The sequence below is a fragment of the Pygocentrus nattereri genome, chromosome 17, assembly GCF_015220715.1.
Source record: "Pygocentrus nattereri isolate fPygNat1 chromosome 17, fPygNat1.pri, whole genome shotgun sequence".
Lineage (NCBI taxonomy): Eukaryota > Metazoa > Chordata > Actinopteri > Characiformes > Serrasalmidae > Pygocentrus > Pygocentrus nattereri.
Genome location: NC_051227.1, coordinates 22,329,080 through 22,351,398, shown reverse-complemented (window position 1 = coordinate 22,351,398; position 22,319 = coordinate 22,329,080). Strand labels below are relative to the sequence as shown.

General features: G+C 39.0%; 1 protein-coding gene across 5 annotated transcripts in view; it reads right to left on the bottom strand.

Annotated features, from left to right (window-relative positions):
* The window catches only part of nbeab (neurobeachin b), a 481,645-nt gene that overhangs the window by 272,302 nt on the left and 187,024 nt on the right, over positions 1-22,319 (bottom strand). For all 5 annotated transcript variants that reach the window (XM_037546398.1, XM_037546400.1, XM_037546401.1 and 2 more), the window contains exons 14-19: positions 20,327-20,406; positions 11,717-11,779; positions 9,248-9,345; positions 8,541-8,633; positions 3,616-3,724; positions 805-886 (exon numbers count right to left, since the gene is read on the bottom strand). In XM_037546398.1, the coding sequence (XP_037402295.1) occupies positions 805-886; positions 3,616-3,724; positions 8,541-8,633; positions 9,248-9,345; positions 11,717-11,779; positions 20,327-20,406 (525 nt within the window). The remainder of the gene's footprint in view (positions 1-804; positions 887-3,615; positions 3,725-8,540; positions 8,634-9,247; positions 9,346-11,716; positions 11,780-20,326; positions 20,407-22,319) is intronic.

Sequence of the window (22,319 nt, the reverse complement as noted above, 5' to 3'; positions counted from 1 at the left end):
GCACCCAAGACACATTTTCAAAATCTATTTATTTGTGTAGTTTGTGATTATTTGCTGAGAAAAGTGTTAATATTTGAATAAAAATTTACGGAATATTAATTAATAATGATTTTATATGCTTCATTACATTTTGCTCATGATGTAACTGATGATATTAACAAGTCTCTGTGGTGGCTGTGAAGGTGTCAAGGAAAATATGGACCCAAGAAATTCTTGTTACTTTTTATTGTTTTTATGTTTATTTGAATTATGAATATGACTTTATTGTAATGTATATTGTGATAAACTCACTGCTGAGGTAAATTGTTTAAAAATTTGCTTAGATGCCTAAAACTTTCGCAAAGTACTGTACTTTTGAGGGTACATTTAAAGTCTCTGTACCTTAATGAACAAAACATTTACCTGTACAGCACCTTTATTTCTGACAATGTACAAACTCATTGTACAAACTGAAGTCTTTTTGCTTGAGGTATATTAGCAGTATACTTCAGACGCATTGTGAGCGTATACTGCAGTCACATCTAGGCACATTTTACACTGCACTTGTACATACATCTCAGCTTTTCCATGTGTTTTTAGTCTGTAGTTACATTATTGTGATACTGATTTCTGCAAAATAAACATAAAAATGGTGCTCCCAAACTTTTGACAGACTGTGCGTGTGAGCCAATCAGAAGCAAGAGTTCAGAAAGTGACATATCATCATAGCCTAATTTGGTATTTGGACAGAAAGGAATGACCATTAGTTATTATCTTTAGCTACAGGTCACATGCAGACTGTCGAGGCACTGCAGCAAAGCTTACTGGGATTTTGAATCTTCACAGTAGAGTCGGGTTCAGGGTGAGGCTTGTGAACAACCTGTGTGCACACCTGTTCTGTCAGGATCTAAAGGATGAACAAGAAAGGAATTTATAGAATGTAGAACACAAATCTGAGTAATCAGAAACAGTACAAAGTTTTGAGTAATGAATAAATGCAAACATAACCCTCAGCACTAACAAAACACTGACATTTTATACAACCCCATTTCCAAAAAAAGTTGGGACGCTGTGAAAATATAGAAAATAGCAAGAAATAGAAAAAAGAAAAATGCAACAATATTCAAATAATTTAAACCCTATATTTCATTTAAAACAGTACAAAGAAATTCTATTGTTTTTTTGAAGAATATTTGAATTTTAACAGTTTGAATTTGATGCCACAAAGGTTGGGAACAAAAGGCTGATAAAGTTGTGTAATACTAAAAAAACACCTGATGGTTAATTGGAAACAGGTCAGTAATGTGATTAAGTACAAAAAAGCATCCCAGAGAGGCTGAGTCTTTCAGAAGTAAAGATGAAGAGGGGTTCATCACTCTGTGAAAGACTGCACGATCAAATAATGCAACAATTCAAGAATAACGTTTCTCAACATAAACTAGCAAATAATTTGGAGATTTCATCATCTACAGCACATAATAACATTAAAAGACTCAGAGAATCTGGAGAAATATCTGTATGCAAGAGACAAGGCCAAAAACCAGTATTTGCTGGCCATGATCTTTGGGCCCTCAGACAGCACTGCATTAAAAACAGGCATGATTCTGTAGTGGAAATCACTGCATGAGCTCAGAAACACTTCTGAAAACCACTGTCTGTGAACACAGTTCACCACTGCATCCACAAATGCAATTCATTTAAAATGGACTGAGGAAAAGTGGAAAAGTGTTCTGTAGTCCAACAAATTCAAAATTTGAAATTGTTTCTCGAAATCATGGACACTGTGTCCTTCCCACTGAGCTTGTTATCACTGCACAGTTCAAAAGCCAGTTTTCATGATGGTATAGGGGTGCATTAGTGTACATAGCATGGGTGATGTGCACATCTGTGTAAGCACCTTTAATGCTGAAAGTATAAATGCATGTTTTGGCAACATGTGCTGCCATCCAGATGACGTGTAGGCCTTTTCAGCAAAACAATGTCAAACCACATTCTGCATGTATTACAACAGCATGGCTCTGTATTACAAGAGCCCGGGTGCTAAACTGGCCTGCGTGCAGTCCAGACCTGTTACCACTGAGAACATTTTGCATATTATTAAATGAAAAATACGACAAAGGAGACCCTGAACTGCTGAGCAGCTGAGATTTTATATCAAACATGAAGAGGAAAATATTTCACTTTCAAAACTACATCAACTGGACTCCTCAGTTGCCAAATGTTTACAAAGTGATGTTACAAGAAGAAGTGATGAAACACAGTGGTACATTTCTCAGTTTCAACATTTGATATGTTGTCTTTGTAGTATTTTCCTTTAACAATCTGGTTTACTTGATTTGCATATAATTGCATTCTATTGTTATTTACATTCTGCACAGCATCCCAACTTTTTGGGAAATGAGGTTGTATTAACTGTTTATCCATTTGGAAAAGAAATATCAATATGTTCTTATATAAAGTTGAAGATGGCAAAAAATCTAACTTTGTTTAATGTACTATTGTGTTTTAAAATATTTTTGGAATGAAACAATATATTGGAAATCTCACATATATAAAAATAAATGCCATACATTTCCTTTCAATATGAGTGTTGCTCATAGCCCAACAAAATAAGCAGATTAATTCTGTTGAAGGCATCGATCCCTTTTGGATTCTCAAGTTTGTTGAAACAAAAGCCTCCTTTATATGTTTGGGGGTTCACACTGTGCTTTTCTAAAGGTGGGAAAAAATCGTTGCCTACCACACTGGGCTGCTGCTATTAATAGATAACTAAAATTAGTTATGGATAACATGACAAAACATAAAAACAAATCTCAAAACTAATGTGGTGCATTGATAAGACCCCAGCTGTGCTGTCACACTAGACAATATGAGGTGCTAATAGACAAAATGAGGTGCTGTTAGCAAAAACAAGCTAAAATAAAATAAAGGTTTTTTGTTTATATTATGATTTATGTAGAAAAGTGAAGGTCTGCAATCACTAATCCCCCCTGCATTAAAACTGAAAAGGCCAGCTTATCCTTTGATCTGGCTGTTTAAGTAGAAAACAAACTCATGATTTAGGGTATTTAAAGTTTTTTCAACTCAACTTTTTCAACATTGATGTTGAACATGAACATGGTACAAACACAATGCACAAAATGTGTCTCTCCCACTGAAAACAATAGAAAAATGCCTTACTGCTAAAAAAAAAAAAACAAAAAAAAAAACATGAAACCCCTTTTAGGACATGGCCGATTACCACGGTCAGTAATTGTGATGCACTTTCTTGTACTTCAGTTCAGCAGCTTAACACATAAGAACAGCTGCGGTATCATCCTTCAACACAAACTATTAATAGTGTAATTACAGTGGTTGCAAATTTGGTAACACAGTCATGCATTTCAACTGTTTATTCACAGAATTCTGAATGTGTTGCATTATAAGGGTTTTTAAGTCAACAAATCATCTTTTCTCTTCCTAATATGAGGAAGCCATGCTAAAATGTTTGTCTGTGGTAATCAGCCATATGAAACAGGGGCAGTAGATAGAGACTAGGTTGGAAAATGCTTGAATGTCACCTCAAGATACCTCAAAAATGGGATCGTCACAGATCTCGCACATGCTTGAGAATAACGTGAACAGAAGATGTGCTACCTCATAGAGCGTGTTGTACGTCGTCACTGACACTGTACTGGTGTGCAGCATTAGCCTCTCGCCCAGAAGTGTGAAGAGGCTGTGTGTGTGCATGATTTCCACCTTTCTCCTGCAGAAACACACAAACATGTCAAGGCAACAGGAACAGGCCGAGATAGCTATTTCGCTTGCCAACTCCAGCAGAGTGTCGGCTAACGTCACTTTTTCACAACGACACGAAATAACAAATCAGCCCCGATCTCCAGACGCTGCTTCAAGACACATGCAGGAAAAAGGGAGCAGCGTTCACAGTGACAAAGTATCGGAGAGCGCATCGCTCAGCAGAGCTGCGGCGTTAGACATTAGAATGCAGCAGGGCCTAGAGGCGCAAAGGGACAGTTCAGACAAATGGCTGCTGTTCTTCAGCCTGCCACCACCGCACCAAATTCACTCTAGAGCCTTCAAACACAACAGCCTGACGCTTACTTATTGATAACTATGCAAATGGGGGAAAGTGCTTGAAGATGATTTATACAAGGCCACTGCTAACTGCAGCACAAGCCTGCAAATGTCAATATAATGCTGGCTTTAAAGCTTAAGCAGCAGTCCTGACGGATAAGAAAATTAGTGTGGAGGCTGTTTTCTGCCGTTCAGCAGGTCTAGAGATGATCAAAAGGAAATAAATAGGCTGTTAATGATCAGTTTGTTGCAACAAATATCTCCCAGTAGGCTATTAGGAACAGAACCTTGTAAGAACTATAATGTTGTAACAGTATAAAACAGTGATAACTAGTGCTACAAGGCATTATGAATAATCCAAGGGCCCATATCATGGAAAATTCAAATGTTCTCCTTTTTGTTTTTTAATAAGAGTTTGATGTAGTATGCAAACACTGCTAAAACATTCACTCAGTCAAATGCACCCAGTGAGATATGATAACTAAGATATGAGAACTAAGCTGGAATAACCCATTTGTGAGCACTCATGTATCCACTTATATATCATTGTAGGGAGTGTTTCAGTCTGCACTGCTTTTAAATGAGGTACAATACAGAGCAGGCAATCAGAACAGTGGCCATTTACATATATCACATACATCTTAAGGACATAGCTATAAAAACAGCTAAGGGATAAAAAGAGGTTGGAATACAATCATCGTAAAAATGAATTATGAATGTTTTTGCCACATAAACACACACACACACACACATACATGTTATAAAGGACTTATTAACATGGGTTCTTTAATAGATGGTTTAAAGGGGCTAGTTTTAAATCTATCAAATCAAACTAATTCAGCTTACTTCAAATACACATGCTAATTTAGCTCATTTCACAAAATGAACCAAAAAACATTTCTTTAAACTAACACTAATACCTAAAACATCCTTCACACACACACACACACACACACACACACACACTCACTCTGCTGATCTAACTCTCACTTTGACACACACAGACACGTACACACACACCTCTCCCTCCTCTTCATTTGTCTTATTTCTTATTCATCAGGCTTGAAGGACCCAATCATTTGCCCACCCATTGCCTAGAGCAGTGGAGGGCTGCCCAGAATGCAGAATAAGCTAAGCGGAAAAGCAGCTGGCTGGACTAGACTAGCACTGGCTCATGACAAAATGTGCTATATGCTATGTGATAAGAAGCCATAAGTCTAGTTGGTTGGTAGTACAAGCCGAAGGTGGTTTAGTACTTAAGACTTGTGGAACTTAAATGTCCTTTTAGGGTCCTTATGTGCTGTCCATAAGGATGATATTACCCTGAAATTTTTCAAGTCTATTTTAAGTTTCAAGTTTATTACAAAGTGCATGAAAGAGCTGTACTGTATAATCAATCACTCAACCAATCAATCAATAAATAAATAATCAAACAATAAATTAGTGCAACATAAAGGAAAACCTGAAAAAAACTAATAAACCTAAAATATTGACAGATACACTAAGCCATTCAAATAAATACCACCAGTGCCGAACTGCAACTCAGATGAATACAATTAGCACATTAGTTGAAATCAATATACAGTTGTATGCAAAAGTTTGGGTAGCCCTGGTACAATGATGTTTTGTTGCTTTTCCAAGTGAAAATATGTAAAATTCTCTACATCCTCCACAGAGAACACAGCACTGCACATTTTATTACACAGTTACCGTTTATGTGCTGAATTTAACTTTTAAAAAACAGAATGAGCATATTTAAATACCCTGTAAAGGATGTGCTAACTTATTTTCAGAACATCATTATCATTTGTCTAGGGATATTCAAACGTGTGCATACGTCTGTATGTAAAAAATATTAATAAGAATCAGTAGCCACATGCGGCCTGATAATCCATTAATAATCTGACAGCTCAATCGGAATATAACACGTCCAAGTATACACCTCAGTCAGAATAGACTAGTCTGATTGAGACCATTCAGAACACAATTTCTATCTGATTTACCGAGGTGAGTAATCCTGTAAATAATCTGTTAAATACATGAATAATAACCATGTAAACGCCCTTATCCGATTACATTCCCAATCGGAAAGTTTAAGTACATTCTGAGCATGTGTGTCAAATCATGATGAAGTTTATGCTCTGATCTTTAAAAGACAGTAGTGGGATGGGCGTCCAGCTATTATGTCTCAGAACATGACGTCTTCCTCAGCTATTCTGTAATAAGTACATGTGAATGAGTCTGACATCCTCCTGAGTCTGACATCATTTTAAACACACTGTTGCTCGTCTCACTCTGACTGGACTCCACTAAGTTGTACCCTACACGAGCACATCATTTTGGATCGTATTTCTTGTAGTGAGCATATTAACAGAGATTTTCCATCAGATTGTTGAGTACAGTGCATGTAAACCTCAGTCTTAATCTAAATCGGAATGTATTTAATTGGATTGGCAACCATCTTTGCGTGTAAACATAGTCAGTGAGACAGTATAAAGTGCCCATATCACAGAAAATAGATTTTTCTTCGCTTTAAATATACATATATCCATTAAATTATAGAACATTTACATACCCCTCACATTTCTGCAAACATATTATTATATCTTTTCATGGGTCAACACAATAGAAATGAAACTTGGATATAACTTAAAGTAGTCAGTGTTCAGCTTGTACAGCAGTATAGATTTACTGTCCTCTGAAAATAACTCAAAACACAGCCATTAATGTCTAAATAGTTGGCAACACAAGTGAACCCACCTCACAGTGAACATGTCCAAATTGTGCTCAAAGTGTCAATATTTTGTGTGACCATCATTATTATCTAGCACTGCCTTCAGCCTCTTGGGCATAGAATTCACCAGAGCTGCTCAGGTTGCTACTGGAATCCTCTTCCAACTATTCCATGATGACATCATGCAGCTGGTGGATGTTAGACACCTTGCACTTCTCCTCCTTCTGCTTGAGGATGCCCCACAGGTGCTCAATTGGGTTTAGGTCTGGAGACATACTTGGCTAGTCCATCACCTTTACCTTCCGCAAGGCAGTTGTCATCTTGGAGGTGTGTTTGGGGTCTTTATTGAGTTGGGAAACTGCCATGCAGCGCAGTTTCTGAAGGGAGGGGATCATGCTCTGCTTCAGAACGTCACAGTACATGTTGGAATTCATGTTTCCCTCAATGAACCCCAGGTCCCCAGTGATGGCAGCACTCATGCAGCTCCAGACCATTATGCTACAACCACCATGCTTGATTGTAGGCAAGAGACAGTTGTCTTGGTGCTCCTCACCAGGGAGCCACACATGCTGGACACCATCTGAGCCAAATCTCGTCAGACCACAGGATATTATTCCAGTAATCCATATTCTTGGACTGCTTGTCTTCAGCAAACTGTTTCCGGGCTTTTTTGTGCGTCAGCTTCAGAAGAGGCTTCCTTCTGGGACGAGACAAGTTGATGCGTGTGGTCTGAACACAGGCTGACCTCCCTCTTCATCAACCTCTGCAGCAATGCTGGCAGCACTCATGCATCTATTTTTTGAAGCCAACCTCTGGATATGATGCTGAACATGTGGAGTCAACTTCTTTAGTCGACCCTGGCAAGGCCTGTTTGGAGTGGAACCTGTCCTGGAAACCCACTGTATGACCGAGGGCACCGTGTTATAGCTCAGTTTCAGAGTGTAAGCAATCTTCTTATTTTTGTGGAGAGCAACAAGTCTATTTCTATGAGAAATAGACTTGTTGCTCTCCACAAAAATAGAGAGTTCTTTGCCATGAGGTGCCATGTTGAATATCCAATATGAGAGAATTGTACCCAAATATCAAATTTAACAGCCCTGCTTCCCATTCACACCTGGAACCTTGTAACTCTAACGAGTCACAAGACACCAGGGAGGGACCACGACACAATTGGGTACAATTTGGACATGGTCATTGTGAGATGTACTCACTTGTGTTGGCAGCTATTTAGACATCAATGGCTGTGTGTTGAGTTATTTTCAGAGGACAGTAAATCTGTACTGCTATACAAGCTGTACACTGACTAAGTTATATCCAAGTTTCACTTCATGTTCTCCCATGAAAAGATATAATAAAATATTTGCAGAAATGAGAGGGGTGGACTCACTTTTGTGAGATGCTGTAAATCATCCTGTTCAGCCCACATCAGTTTAGTCCCACTCTTTTACACTGAGGTTATAAGAAGTATTTCACCCTGAATTGCATTTTGAATGAGGTGAAATACAGGAATCTGATTCTAAGAGATAAAAAAAGAAGGAAAATGGTCATGTAAAAAAAGTGTTTTCTTGCATATAATATGACACAAGCATCATAAGTATCATTAATATAAACTAAATGATATGAGCCCTTTAAAAGACATTAGGCACCTCACTAATGCCTTATGGTGAAAAGTGGGCAGGTAATAATGCTTAGACAGGACATTATTTTTTCATTAAAACTGGATGTAATTGTCTAGGAAATGAAATTTACTCACTTGTGGCCCAAGTGCTTGAGGAAGTAGCCCAACACCTTCAATGCCTGCACTCGAATGCTTTCGCTCTTGGAAGCCAGCAGTTTGTAGACCACTCTGAACAAAGCACAGGATATAATAACTGAGAATTCCTCTTCAAAATAAAGGGTTCTTTGGAGTGATGTCACAGACTCCATTTCAGTCATTTTTTGTAATGAGAGATAAGCAAAATGTTTTTCAAAAGTAGAAGAATCTCCACATAATTTAAATATTCAATACCAAGTAAAGGTTTTCCAAGAATCATATGCTCAGTTTTTATTTTGAATAGTGTAGCATTAAAAAAAGAGCATCAACACATAGTTCTGCTTTAGCAGTGATCTAGATGTAATGAAATATGTCTTTCGATAAGACTTGTCAGATAAGATAAAAGTGCTAGTGTAATGCAGAGTAAGCGCATGCTGGCTCAAGCTTGTTTCATCACAGCAACATCAACTAATATGTGCGAAAAGTAAAGCCGCGCTGGGGAAATAACTTCATCAAATCCGTCCACATTTCATTAGCTAGACACATGGGGCAAAGGCTTGATCTTGCTTGTCAGGAATGAAATAAATATGGAAATATGCGAATATTCTTATGTAGATGAGGCTGAATAATTCATGCGGGCACACTCGGCAGTGTGAAAGAGTGCATGAGAGGCAATCTAACTCGTCTGCCCATGCTGCAGTGCTCACCGGATGCCGTTTCTCTGGTCGAAGGCGGGAATCATGGAGGCTGGATGCTCAGACATCAGCGCTACCAGCAGCTGAAGGACATCGTGGAGGTTCTCGTCCTGTGGGCAACAGTACAGGAGCGTTTCAGTGCAGTTATATGTTATACTGGTAATGGTATGTAAAAGCATTTGTGCCATTTGAAATGGATGTGAATAACAGGTCTATTACAAAACTCATTACCAACACTCAGCTGTTATTTAACCCTTAGAAGAACATGTTGCTATACTTTTAATGTCATTATTCAAACCTGATTAATTACATTAACAATTACATAGTTATACAATATCTATGTAACACAGTAATATTATATATTTATTGAAAGGGTAAAAGATGCACATAATTTCTCTGATTGTTTCAATGATTCAGGGGAAAAAATAATAAACATAAAATTAAAGTTATTACCCACTATAAATGCCTTCAGAAAGGGTTTAGAGGTGTTGAAGCTACAGATTCGCATCATGCTGTTCAGTTTAGAATTACAAATCATGCCTGCAGAGACAGCTCTGAGACCTAATGTACTTCAGCACCTAGGTAGAGTTCATTTGCACTGCAGTTGTGCTTGTAGAAGACAATAATGTAATAATTTCCCAGTAAGTAATATCACCCAGAAATGTTATTATAATTGCACTTGGTCAGAAATGTAACCCAAAAAAATATATACATATAATAACTTGTCACACATATCTGAACGGATATTTCAGATTTACACATTTAAAAAACTGCTTTTTTTTATTGATAATGTCATTACATTTTGGAAATGTATTCTTTTTCAGAGTTGATCACATGTAATACATCATTACGTTATTATAATTTATCATATTTTCAGAGCAATATGGGTTTTATATTTAAGTTGATCTATTTAATTGGTTTTTTTTTTAATAGACAATGCAATACTTAGTTACCAGAGTTTGCCTACAATGCTTTTGTGCTTTCTTCAAAATGTAGAATATGGACTAAAAATGAATGACATCATAACATCAGACATATCAGACAGTAGGGGTCGGAATCTCTAGGCACCTCATGATTTGATTAGATTATGATTCAGAGATGACATCACTTGCTTGTTGGTCGTCCGATTGGCAGCAACTACAACCAGGCGGAAAACGGGTGGAAACATGTAGTATGGTTTTCTGCCTCAACTCCATATAAGCCAAAATGCTTCAATACACTAGCTCAAGGGTCGACAACCTGCATCTCCACATCAGAATTAGATTTCTAGGTAAATATAAAATAATCCTTCTTTGCTATAAAATAAAACTCTGTTGATTGTTCAAACACAATTATCTTAAACACTGAAATTAACACAGTCTATGATTGCTAGTTCACCCAGATAGGAGGTAACAAAAAGGCAAGAGACAGACTGAAGACAAACATTGATAATTTTGGAGACGAAGAAGCAACTTTGTAAAATGAGAAGCAGCCTTGTAAAAGAAGCCTTGCAAAAAGTAGAACATTGAGGGATGTTTTACAAGAAACTGTTTTACTTTGTGGGAAATTTTCCAGCTGGTGATGCAAGAAAAGCAACTGTAGCTGAGCGACTGCTTAAAGCAGAGCAGTTAATGTGTTTTTGTTTATTTTATATTTTTAGCCTACACTAGGACATTGTATATATGTCTCAGTACATGCTACTGTCATCTGCATGCTACAGACTGTGCTCTTCCACACTTTGAAAAGTTCTGCCTTTTGTGTACCGTCAAAATTACGCTATCAATTAAATTAATTAGAAAATTAATTTTTGACATTTGTGTAACAATTCAGAATTGCCTACATCGGCACTGCAATGCTTCTAAGAATCGAGCCCCCCCGCCCTTATCAGACTGTATTATACCATCCACTTGAAAAATAATTTGTAAATAATACATTCCCAATAATGTATTAAGATATTAAATTATTAGAAAATAATGTTGATCTGTTTTTAAACAATGTATTACTTTTTATTTAAATTATTATGTTCTCGAGTTTAATGACATTTTTTGACCAAGTTAAGAGCAACACGTTACATTACCGGCCGACATTACATTGGGAAATCATTATAGTACTGGGTTCTAAATAGTTTCTGCCTGTTCTTAGAGAGGATCTCCATTCTCAGGGAGGCCGTCTGACGGACATGCTAAATAATCAATCAAAGCTGGCTGTTTTGGTACAGATTTATATCTAGCTCTGAAAGGCTTCATCATAATTTCATCATAATGTTCAGCACAGGCAGCTGTTTGCTTTTGCTGACTTGGATTTAGCTGGGAAAACAAAACTTGTTTCCATCTAAATGATAAAAAACAGGCATGTGAATAGCCACTCAGAAGGCAACTGACAGAATCTCTGCAGTTGTGGTCGGCTTTGCGTGCAAAAGATATCAGTCGCTCGGTGTCTGTGCGGGCGGACCATCTGAGGCTGAGGCTAGGTTCTACGTGGCTGCCTCGTCTGCAGACTCACCTCATGCATGGTCAGCAAGTAGTTCTGAATGCTCTGAAGCTCGTCCTCCTTAACACCTCGATCCTGTTAGAAAAACAACAGTACAGTTCATGTAATGTAAAACAAATATCCATCCATTTTCTAAGCCGCCTCTCTGTCAGGGTCATGGGGGGGGGGGGTGCTGGAGCCTATTTCTGTATAATTTGTATATTTCTGTGGATGACTGATTTCTTAAACATTGTTTTATGATAGTTTTGAGACGATAGTTTTTAATCCATCTGTGATGGAGAGGTACATGCAATAGTACCCAAACATGCAACAGTAGAAATCATACCCACATATTTTTCAGATCTACCACTACACTGCTCAAAAAAATAAAGGGAACACTTAAACAACACAATATAACTCCAAATAAATCAAACTTCTGTGAAATCAAACTGTCCACTCTCAGTTGTTGCTGATTGTCCACAATCAGCAACACTGATTGACAATCAATTTCACATGCTGTTGTGCAAATGGAATAGACAACAGGTGGAAATTATTGGCGATTAGCAAGACACACTCAATGAAGGAGTGGTTCTGCAGGTGGGGGCCACAGACCACTTCTCAGTACTGATGCTTTCTGGCTGATGTTTTGGTCACTTTTGAATGTTGGTGGTGCTTTCACACTCGTGGTAGCATGAGACGGACTCTACAACCCACACAAGTGGCTCAGGTAGTGCAGCTCATCCAGGATGGCACATCAATGCGAGCTGTGGCAAGAAGGTTTGCTGTGTCTGTCAGCGTAGTGTCCAGAGGCTGGAGGCGCTACCAGGAGACAGGCCAGTACACCAGGAGACGTGGAGGAGGCCGTAGGAGGGCAACAACCCAGCAGCAGGACCGCTACCTCCGCCTTTGTGCAAGGAGGAACAGGAGGAGCACTGCCAGAGCCCTGCAAAATGACCTCCAGCAGGCCACAAATGTGCATGTGTCTGCACAAACGGTTAGAAACCGACTCCATGAGGATGGTATGAGGGCCGGACGTCCACAGATGGGGGTTGTGCTCACAGCCCAACACCGTGCAGGACGCTTGGCATTTGCCAGAGAACACCAGGATTGGCAAATTCGCCACTGGCGCCCTGTGCTCTTCACAGATGAAAGCAGGTTCACACTGAGCACATGTGACGTGACAGAGTCCCGGTTTGACCGGTTTGGCAGTGGGGTCAGTAATGGTGTGGGGTGGCATTTCTTTGGAGGGCCGCACAGCCCTCCATGTGCCCGCCAGAGGTAGCCTGACTACCATTAGGGACCGATCCTGAGATCCTCAGACCCCTTGTGAGACCATATGCTGGTGCCGTTGGCCCTGGATTCCTCCTAATGCAGGACAATGCTAGACCTCATGTGGCTGGAGTGTGTCAGCAGTTCCTGCAAGATGAAGGCATTGAAGCTATGGACTGGCCCACCTGTTCCCCAGACATGAATCGGATCGAATCCGCTCCATCCACCAACGTCACGTTGCACCACAGACTGTCCAGGAGTTGGCAGATGCTTTAGTCCAGGTCTGGGAGGAGATCCCTCAGGAGACCATCCGCCTCCTCATCAGGCGTTGTAGGGAGGTCATATAGGCACGTGGAGGCCACGCACAATACTGAGCCTCATTTTGACTTGTTTTAAGGACATTACATCAAAGTTGGATCAGCCTGTAGTGTGTTTTTCCACCTCCTCCATTGGTTAATAAATTTGATTTCCATTGATTTTGTGTGATTTTGTTGTCAGCACATTCAACTTTGTTCAGAACAAAGTATTCAATGAGAATATTTCATTAATTCAGATCTAGGAGGTGTTATTTGAGTGTTCCCTTTATTTTTTTGAGCAGTGTAGAAACTGCAACAAACAGTAAACCCAGCTGAAAAAAATCATTGGTGCTACCCTACCCATCCTCCAAGACTCATACTCTTCAAGAACCAGGAAACAGGCATGGAAGATCATTACAGATTCCTCACACCCTGATCACAACCCTTTTCAACTCCTCCCCTACAGCCACTATAGAACCCTATACACTAAGACTGCCAGACAGAGAAGCAATCTCTTTCCTTGCCTTTTCTTTGCCATCACCCTCATAAATAGCTGATCAGTAATATCATCTGCTGGGCCACTGCTACTCCTGTTTTTTAGCCCAGATACTTATTACACCCTGCTCCAGACTCATAGCATTGTACATAACAATTCTACTCCCATACATGATGTAGATTATTGCGGTTTGTTTATTGCTTGACCCTGTATAATCTGTATCTTGCTTGCATATTGTGTACTGTCTGTAAATAATGTGTGTAGTGTCTGTACATTACTTGTCAATATATAGTCTGCATACTGTATATATTATTTATATTGCATATTGTGTATTGTCTGTCAAGTATTTAAAATTTGTTTATATTGCTTTTAATACTAGAGAAACACCAACCAAATTCCCTGTGTATGTTAACATACTTGGCTGATAAATTTGATTTTGATTCTTAAAATCAATATTAGCATTGGTGACAAAGGCCCAATGCTATTTCACCCCTTGCCCCTAGCACTTAGCCCAATCCCTCCATTTTAGGGGTGTCCTGATTTTTGTTAAGATGGAGGAGTAGGAGAGACTTCAGGTTCTAAATGTAGGGGAAGGACGCTGGCGAGAGACCTCCCAGTTTAAGTACTAACTTTATTTGTTGACTTTTTCTCTTTTTTTCTCATGAAACGTGTCTCACTTGTTTCTATTCGAACCTGTCTTCCAAAATTAGCAGCTCAAAGAACTCTAAACACAAAACAAGAGCGCAAATTCTGGCTACGCGCGTCGCTACCAGTACTGCGGGGAAGTTAGCCTCATTTGCTAACACGTCCGCAGCGAGTTCACAGACTGCTGCCATGCTGGAAGAACCCGCATCTGCCCCGCTCATTACAATGGATCAACTGTCCACTTAATTTGCAAAGCAGAGGTCCTCGCTCAAGGAGGATCTCTCTCCTGATCCAAGAAGCAGTTAAACCACTACAAGTCTCAACTGAATCACTACAAGCCACAGTTAACTTTTTTCAGACCCGCCTTACTTCGGTTGAGTCCGTGGCCGGGGAGAACTTTGAGCGGCTAACAGCAGCCAAATCCACTGTGAAATCACTGCGTGTTCAGAACCAAAGTCTACTGGATCGACTCGAGGACCTCGAGAACCGCTCACGAAGATCCAATCTCCGCATATTGAACATCCCCGAAGGCAGGGAAAATGGTAAAGACCCACTCAAGTTCTTAGCAGAGCTGCAAATGCAAATGATGGGCCCAGATGTCTTCCCTGCACCGCCTGAGTTGGAGAGAGCCCACCGATCTCCATCGTTCAGAGCCAGACAGAATAACTGCATCCGTTTCTGGTTTGCTTCTCCAAATTTCAACAAAAAGAAGCTATAATACACTGGGTCAGGAATCATGAGCTGAGATACCAGGGAGCCATCGTCAGGATCTACCAGGACTTCAGGACGACCCTTACAAAGAAACGCGTTGCTTTCAATGGCGTAAAACAAGCTCTGTATCAGAAGAACATTCGGTTTCACCTGCTATATCTGGCTCGGCTGCGTGTTCTTCTGGGCGACGACATACATGTCTTCAGTTCGCCTGATAAAGCTCAGAGGTTCTTTAATCAAAGGTCCGGTAAATAGACATTTGAACTTTAGATAGAAACAGTCTAAACTAGAGCCAACATGCACCAACCTTAACTAAGGCTCCAGGTCCTTATTTTGTCTACAGCCCTATGACTGAAGATTTTGGCTGTTGATAAACCTGCACTAAATTCAGTCTTGGCTGTTTGTTATTTCTTTAAGCTCCTTCTGTTGGTTGTAGATATGTAATCTTTGTACTGTATATATATATATATATATATATATATATATATATATATATATATATATATATATATATATATATTTCACGTTTGTCTTGCAAGGTGTACCTTAGTGCCTTACTCTTTTTCTGGGAGCCCTACTAGTTAGGTGCGTTATGAGGTTATACCAAATGAAGTCCATGCGTAAAGAGATTAGCCTGCAGCTTGACTCAAGAAGAGATACAAGTATAGGCATAATTTGGGTTTTGTTCTGAGAATGGGTTAAAGGGAGGGATACCCCTGGACTTTGCCAATGCATATCTTTTATGTACTTATTTATCCTTTTTTCCAGGTTTTTGAAGAGATGTATCTTATTGTATTCATACATTTCTTTTATTTTTGTTATTGTTTATACATGCTCCACTACTACTCTACAGGCTTGAAAAAAAAATTATTTAATATGGATAAAATGGGAACACACTTTATTAGTTGGAACGTAAAAGGTCTAAATGGGCCAGTTAAAAGAGCCAGGATCTTCAATCATCTTAAGCATTTAAACTGTGAAATTGCATTCTTGAAGAAACCCATCTACTGGTAAAAGACCAAACTAGATATAAAAAATCTTGGGTTGGGCAGATATTTCATTTGAACTTTAATTAAAAAACACGGGGAGCAGCCATACTATTTCATAAAAAGATCCAGTTCAATGCAACTAATGTAAAATCAGACCCATTTGGCCGCTTTATAATTGTATCAGGTCTTCTATTTTGCAAGCCCATAGTCTTGGTTAATATATATGCTCCTAACTGGGATGATGATACATTTATAAGTAAAGTATTCTCTTTGATACCAGAGTTAAACTCACATCAGATGATTTTTGGGGGAGACCTGAATTGTGTAATTAATCCAGTATTGGACCGATCTAAACCCACATCTCTTAACCCATCAAAAATGGCTAAGACACTATCAGTTTTTATGGAGCAAGTGGGTTGTGTTGATCCATGGCATGCACTATGTCCTCAGAGTCAATCTTTTTCTTTTTTTCCCCTGTGCATCATTCCTACAGTAGAATAGATTATTTTTTCATTGAAAAAAATTTACTATCTTCAGTTAAAAAAAAATGGAATACTCAACTATAATAGAATCGGACCACGCTCCAGTCTTACTGAATCTTGTGTTCCCCTTTAACGATGGAGTCCGACCTCCTTGGAAGATGGATAAAACCTTGCTAGCTGATGCAGATTTCTGTAATTTCATACCCATCAAAAATGATAATTTTATAGAGTTTAATAAAAAGGATGACATCTCTCCATCAGTTCTCTGGGAAACACTGAAAGTAGTAATCAGGAGGGAGATCATAGCATACACATCTAAAATGCATATAATGTGTAAGGCAGAGCAAGATGAAGTTATTGAGGCCATAAATACAGCAGATGCTCAGTATTCTGTTACTCCCTCCTCTGAACTCTATAAAAGAAAATTTGACCTTCAAACTAAATATAATTTATTAACAACTGCTAAGACGGCTTTTGTTAAAATCACGTAGACTGGTTTATGAGCATGGTGAAAAAGCTGGACACTTCTGGCCCAACAGCTTAAGAGTCGTTCAGCTACTCAACAGATTTTACAAATAAGGAAACCTAATGGAGAGTTAACCATCGACCCAGTAGGAATTAATGATACATTTGCAGCATACTATTCAAACTTGTAAATGTCAGAAACACGCTATGATAGCGCAGACATGGATTTTTTTTTTCAATAATCTTCAAGCCCCTTCTATTAATGAAGAACTTAAAACTGAACTTGAGCTACCACTGGAGCAGGCAGAAGTTAACAGCGCAATTCAGGCATTACAAAGTGGCAAGGCACCAGGCCCAGACAAATACCCCATACAATTTTATCAAACATTTTCTAATAAATTATCACCCATTTTGCTGGATATGTTTAATGATTCGTTATCTTGAGGTTTACTACCATCAACATTAACTCAAGCGTCAATTTCTCTTCTATTCAAACCAAATCTTGGCCAAGGCCCTTGCCATATGCCTGGGAACTGCAATGCATGCTGTAATTTCTACTGATCAAACTGGCTTTATATCGGGCCGACATTCGTTTGTGAACATCCACCGTCTTTTAAATATTATCTATTCTCCTGCATCGGAGGAGATACCAGAAGTGGTTGTCTCCCTGGATGCAGAAAAAGCCTATGATAGGGTTGAGTGGCCCTATCTGTTTTTAAGTTTAGAGAAATTTGAATTCGGACCCACCTTTATTTCATGGATTAAGCTTTTATACTCCTCTCCCAAAGCATCGGTGATTACAAATGGCAAGCAGTCACATTATTTTCAACTATCAAGAGGAACTCATCAGAGCTGCCCCATCAGTCCTCTCCTGTTTGTCTTGGCCATTGAACCCTTGTCCATTATACTTAAATCTTCGTCATCAATCAGTGGAATTCAGACGATTGCAGACGATGTATTTGCACATTGTTCATATTCTTAGGAGATTTGGTACATTGTCTGGGTACAAGTTAAATTTTGATAAAAGTGAATGTGATTTAGCACTTAAGATTCAGGAAGATACACTACCATTTCATATATCTAAAAACGGCTTTAAATACCATGGCATTAAAATAACAAGAGACATGCAGAGCCTCTATCAAGAAAATTTCTCTCATGTGTTTGAGAAAACAAAACTAGACTTGGAAAAATGGAGGTCACTTAATTTATCCCTGTCATAATACCCCAGGCAATCTGACCCAAATGTTCTGGTCTTGCCCTGCTTCAGCCACCTATAGGCTTTCGATTTTTCACTTCTTATCAGAGTCTCTTAATATGGATCTTCAGCCTAACCCATTAGCCGCCATATTTGGCATATCTGATAGTAAAAGTCACAGACCCATTATCGCCTTTACAACCCTTCTTGCTCGTAGGAGTACACTGGAAATCAAAACACCCTCCAAAAGCATCTGCGTGGCTTAGTGACCTGATGCAATCCATGCAGTTGGAAAAATGAAAGTATTCACTTAGGGGCTCCAGGAACAAATTCTTAACTATTTGGGGAACAATTCTGACCTATATAGATAACAGTAAATCTATAACTGACATTGAATAGTCTACTAACAGAGATGCCCCCCCCCCCCTTTTTTTTTAAAATTATTATTATTATTTTTTCTTTCACTCTCTCCATGCCATATTTGAGTATTGAAATGTAAAGCCTTTGGATGTTGGGGTGGGGAGGGGGTCTGTCAAGGGGTACTTTTTGCGTTGGATAGAGTGAGGTAACTGGGTGGGTGGAGAATAATAATGGGAAAGGGGATCATGATTATAAATGTAAACAATGGAAATATTCAATTGCGATTTTACTTTGTAATTTGTACTGTTATACATTTCCAAAATAAAAATTATTAAATCAAAGATGGAGGAGTAGGGTGGAGGAGTAGGGTGAAGGGGTAGGCCCTCCAAATGAAGGTTTTTCAGAGGCACATTCAAAATTTTACATTATGAAAAAACAAGAAAAAAGAAGATGGCTGTGCAAGCAACAAAAGAAACCCACAGATGTGAGTATTTTCTCTGTTAAAAATGATGATAACCATTGTATTATCTTAGTTTAATGTCATTTCAATGTTGTATGGTCCTTTTCTTCATATCAAGCATAGAAATCGCCAGTAGTATGCTAATGTCTCAGTAGCTTGCAAGCTAAATTTACCATTCAAACTTAAATTATCTAGCAGTATCGATGCCTGAAGCACCAGAATGTAACTACTACTCCATTTAAGATGGAACAGGAAAATTCAAACAAGAAGCTGGTGAATAGCTGACTTCATCTTCATATCCCTGAAGAATTAGGGGTGGGCAATAATAAATAATTGTCACATCTCCCCTCTTTGAAAGTATATGATGACCTAAATGTAATTAAAGCCCATCTTGCTGAACTTTACCCTCCTCTGTTATCACTGCAGACTGGCAGGGTCACCTACAGAGCACCGCTAGCAGCCTGTTAATGAAGTAATGCTCTTTTTATTTGAGGGTGCCATTTTATAGGGGAAGATTTCAACCACTGCAACTTGTAACTCACTTCCAAGGGGCAAGGTGACACTCTGAACAAGGGAGAGGGGTAAAAATAAGAAATGGGATTGGGTCAAATTGTTTATATTGGTTGGGCCCTACTCATCAGTGAGTGAACTTTCAGATAGTCTAATCCTCCACAGACGATCGTATGAGTTCTCGAGTCAGAATTCAGTGCCAATTTGGTCACAAACATCTCAAATTCCTAAGCAATCTATAAAACCTGTCAGGTAGGGCATTGTGTATGCTGATATCAGCTTGCTGACATTTTTTCTTCGTAGCAAATTTCTGTCGCGTCTTTTACAAGCTGTTCCCCGTCGTACTGTGGAGCCCGTATGAGTTTCAGGCCGGCTGATCAGAGCACACATTTCCCATTACGCTTTCAGCAGAGACAGATTGAGAGGTAATTGTTGTTTGTGTGTGGTTTGGCCCACTGACAGACTTTAGTTGGAAAGCAGGGTGTGTTAGCATTGCTGCATATGAGAACACGTGTTGCTCCAACAAGGTCTGTCAGTAAACAGTAAACAGCTCCATAAGCTGATATGGGGCTTGTTTATTTGCTGAAGTCCTGGCCCTTGCTGAATTATTAAGTGCACAGAACAATTTCATGTCACCATGTGATGTGTGATATACAACAGTGAGCACAATGTTTATGGAGAAATGAAAGCTCTGGGTTCTGGTGTCACTCAGTGCAGCACTGGCTCATTATCCACATGTGGTGAGGAAGAAAAGCTGTATCTTACCTTGAGAATGAGCTGTTTGAGAAAGAGCAGCATGAAGGCCCTCAGCGAGATGATCTCTTTTTGGGAAGGCCGAGGGCCGTCTGAAAGCAGACAAGCACAATGAGACACAGTCAGCACAAAAGGTGGTTTGGGACAGAATTATCGCACCACATTACCTGTTCCAGCAAGGACAGTGCCGAAGTGATGACTAAAGGCCAGAGCACACTGACCCAATAATCCCAAACACTGGGTTTGTGAAGACTTTAAAAAGCTTTCACATCCACACGGTCGTAGAACATTCTCTGCTGTTCACAGGGTTCCAGGAAGTTGTACCCCATTCACATAGAATGTTCTCCCTACCAAAACCTATTCTCTCCCATCCAAGATGTTCTAGAATGTTTTTTCACTTTGACATTCTTCTAGAATATTCTAACTCTCTTCTAGAATGCCCCCATATCCACACTGTTCTAGAATGTTCTTCCCAATCACAGTGTTTTAGAATGTTCTCCCCAACCATACTGTACTAGAATGTTCTCGATTCACACTGTTCTAGAGTGTTCTCGACAATCACCAATGTTCTACCTTATCCAAACAGTTCCCTGTTCCCCGCTATCCACAATGTATTATATTGTCCTCCCACATTCACAATCTTCTAGAAAGTTCTCACCATACACGCTGTTCTTGAGTGTTCTCCCAATTCACTGTTCTAGAATGATTCATTCACACTTTTCAAGAACATTCTCTCTGCCCTCACTGTTCTAGTATGTTATTCAAATTCACACTATTCAAGAATGTTCTCCCCTATTCACACTATTTTAAAACACTCTCCCTTATTCACACTGTTCTGTAATGTTCTTCTCAATCATACTATTTTGTCTCATCATAACTCCCTTCTTCATACTCCCCATTCCAACTCTTCTAGAAAGTTTTCCCATTCATACTCTTGTAACATGCTCTTCCCAATCACACTGTTCTAGAATGTTCTCCCTTATTCACACTGCAATTTTCTGGCCTCTTCACACCGTTTTAGAAAGCTCACCCACATTCATATTGTTTTAGAATGTTCTTTCCAGTCACACTGTTCTAGAATTCTCTGCCTTATTCAGACTGTTGTAGAATGTTCTCCCCCATTTTAGAATGTTCATCCCAGTCACACCGTTCCAGAATTCTCTGCCCATTCAGATTGTTGTAGAACTTTCTCCCCTATTCATACTGTTTCAGAACATTCTTCCAGGTCACACTGTTCTATAATTTTCTCCCCATTCAGACTGTTGTAGAATGTTCTGCCCATTCATACTGTTTTAAAATGTTCTTCCCCAATCACACTCTTATAGATTGTTTTTCCACATCCCTAATCTTCCTCATTCATAAAATTCCCTAGAACAGAGCATTTCACATCAAACAACTCAGAATGACTGTTTACATCTTAACCATTTAATTATGCACACATTTTGAAAGATTAATGGAACTTGAAAATTCCAGGCTTTTTACACACTATGGCTTATTATTCAAAGACTTCAATGCAATCAAGCTGAGCTAATCTTAGGTTACAGAAGTGTGTAATAAAACTTTGGGCCCTGAATGTTTAAGGGGTTAAATATGTGCTTGAGCACAAAGCACAGCAATCGAGGCATGAAGATGCACTGCCAATGATAGACCAGCTTTGATCTCAACTTGCAGAGTATGTTGTGTCAGACTTTCAGTCTCAGTCTCTTTGTCGCTGCTTTGATTCACCTCTTTAACAAAAAATTCTAATTCTATATGAAGTAAATAGCAAGATGTTTCAGTATAGAAATAAGCAGAAAGTGGATAAGCTGCTGTTCTTAATTATTTTGTTTCTATATGGGTCAGAGTTTGTGAGCTGTGTATATAAAGGTTACTGTCTCTAGAGGACACTTATGTATAAACCTGCATCACAAATTAGCTACATTAATCTCATTGCTCCAGTGCTAAAGAAGCAAACTTCTGACACCAAACATATCTTGATTGGTCAATTACATTTGGTGTAATAGAA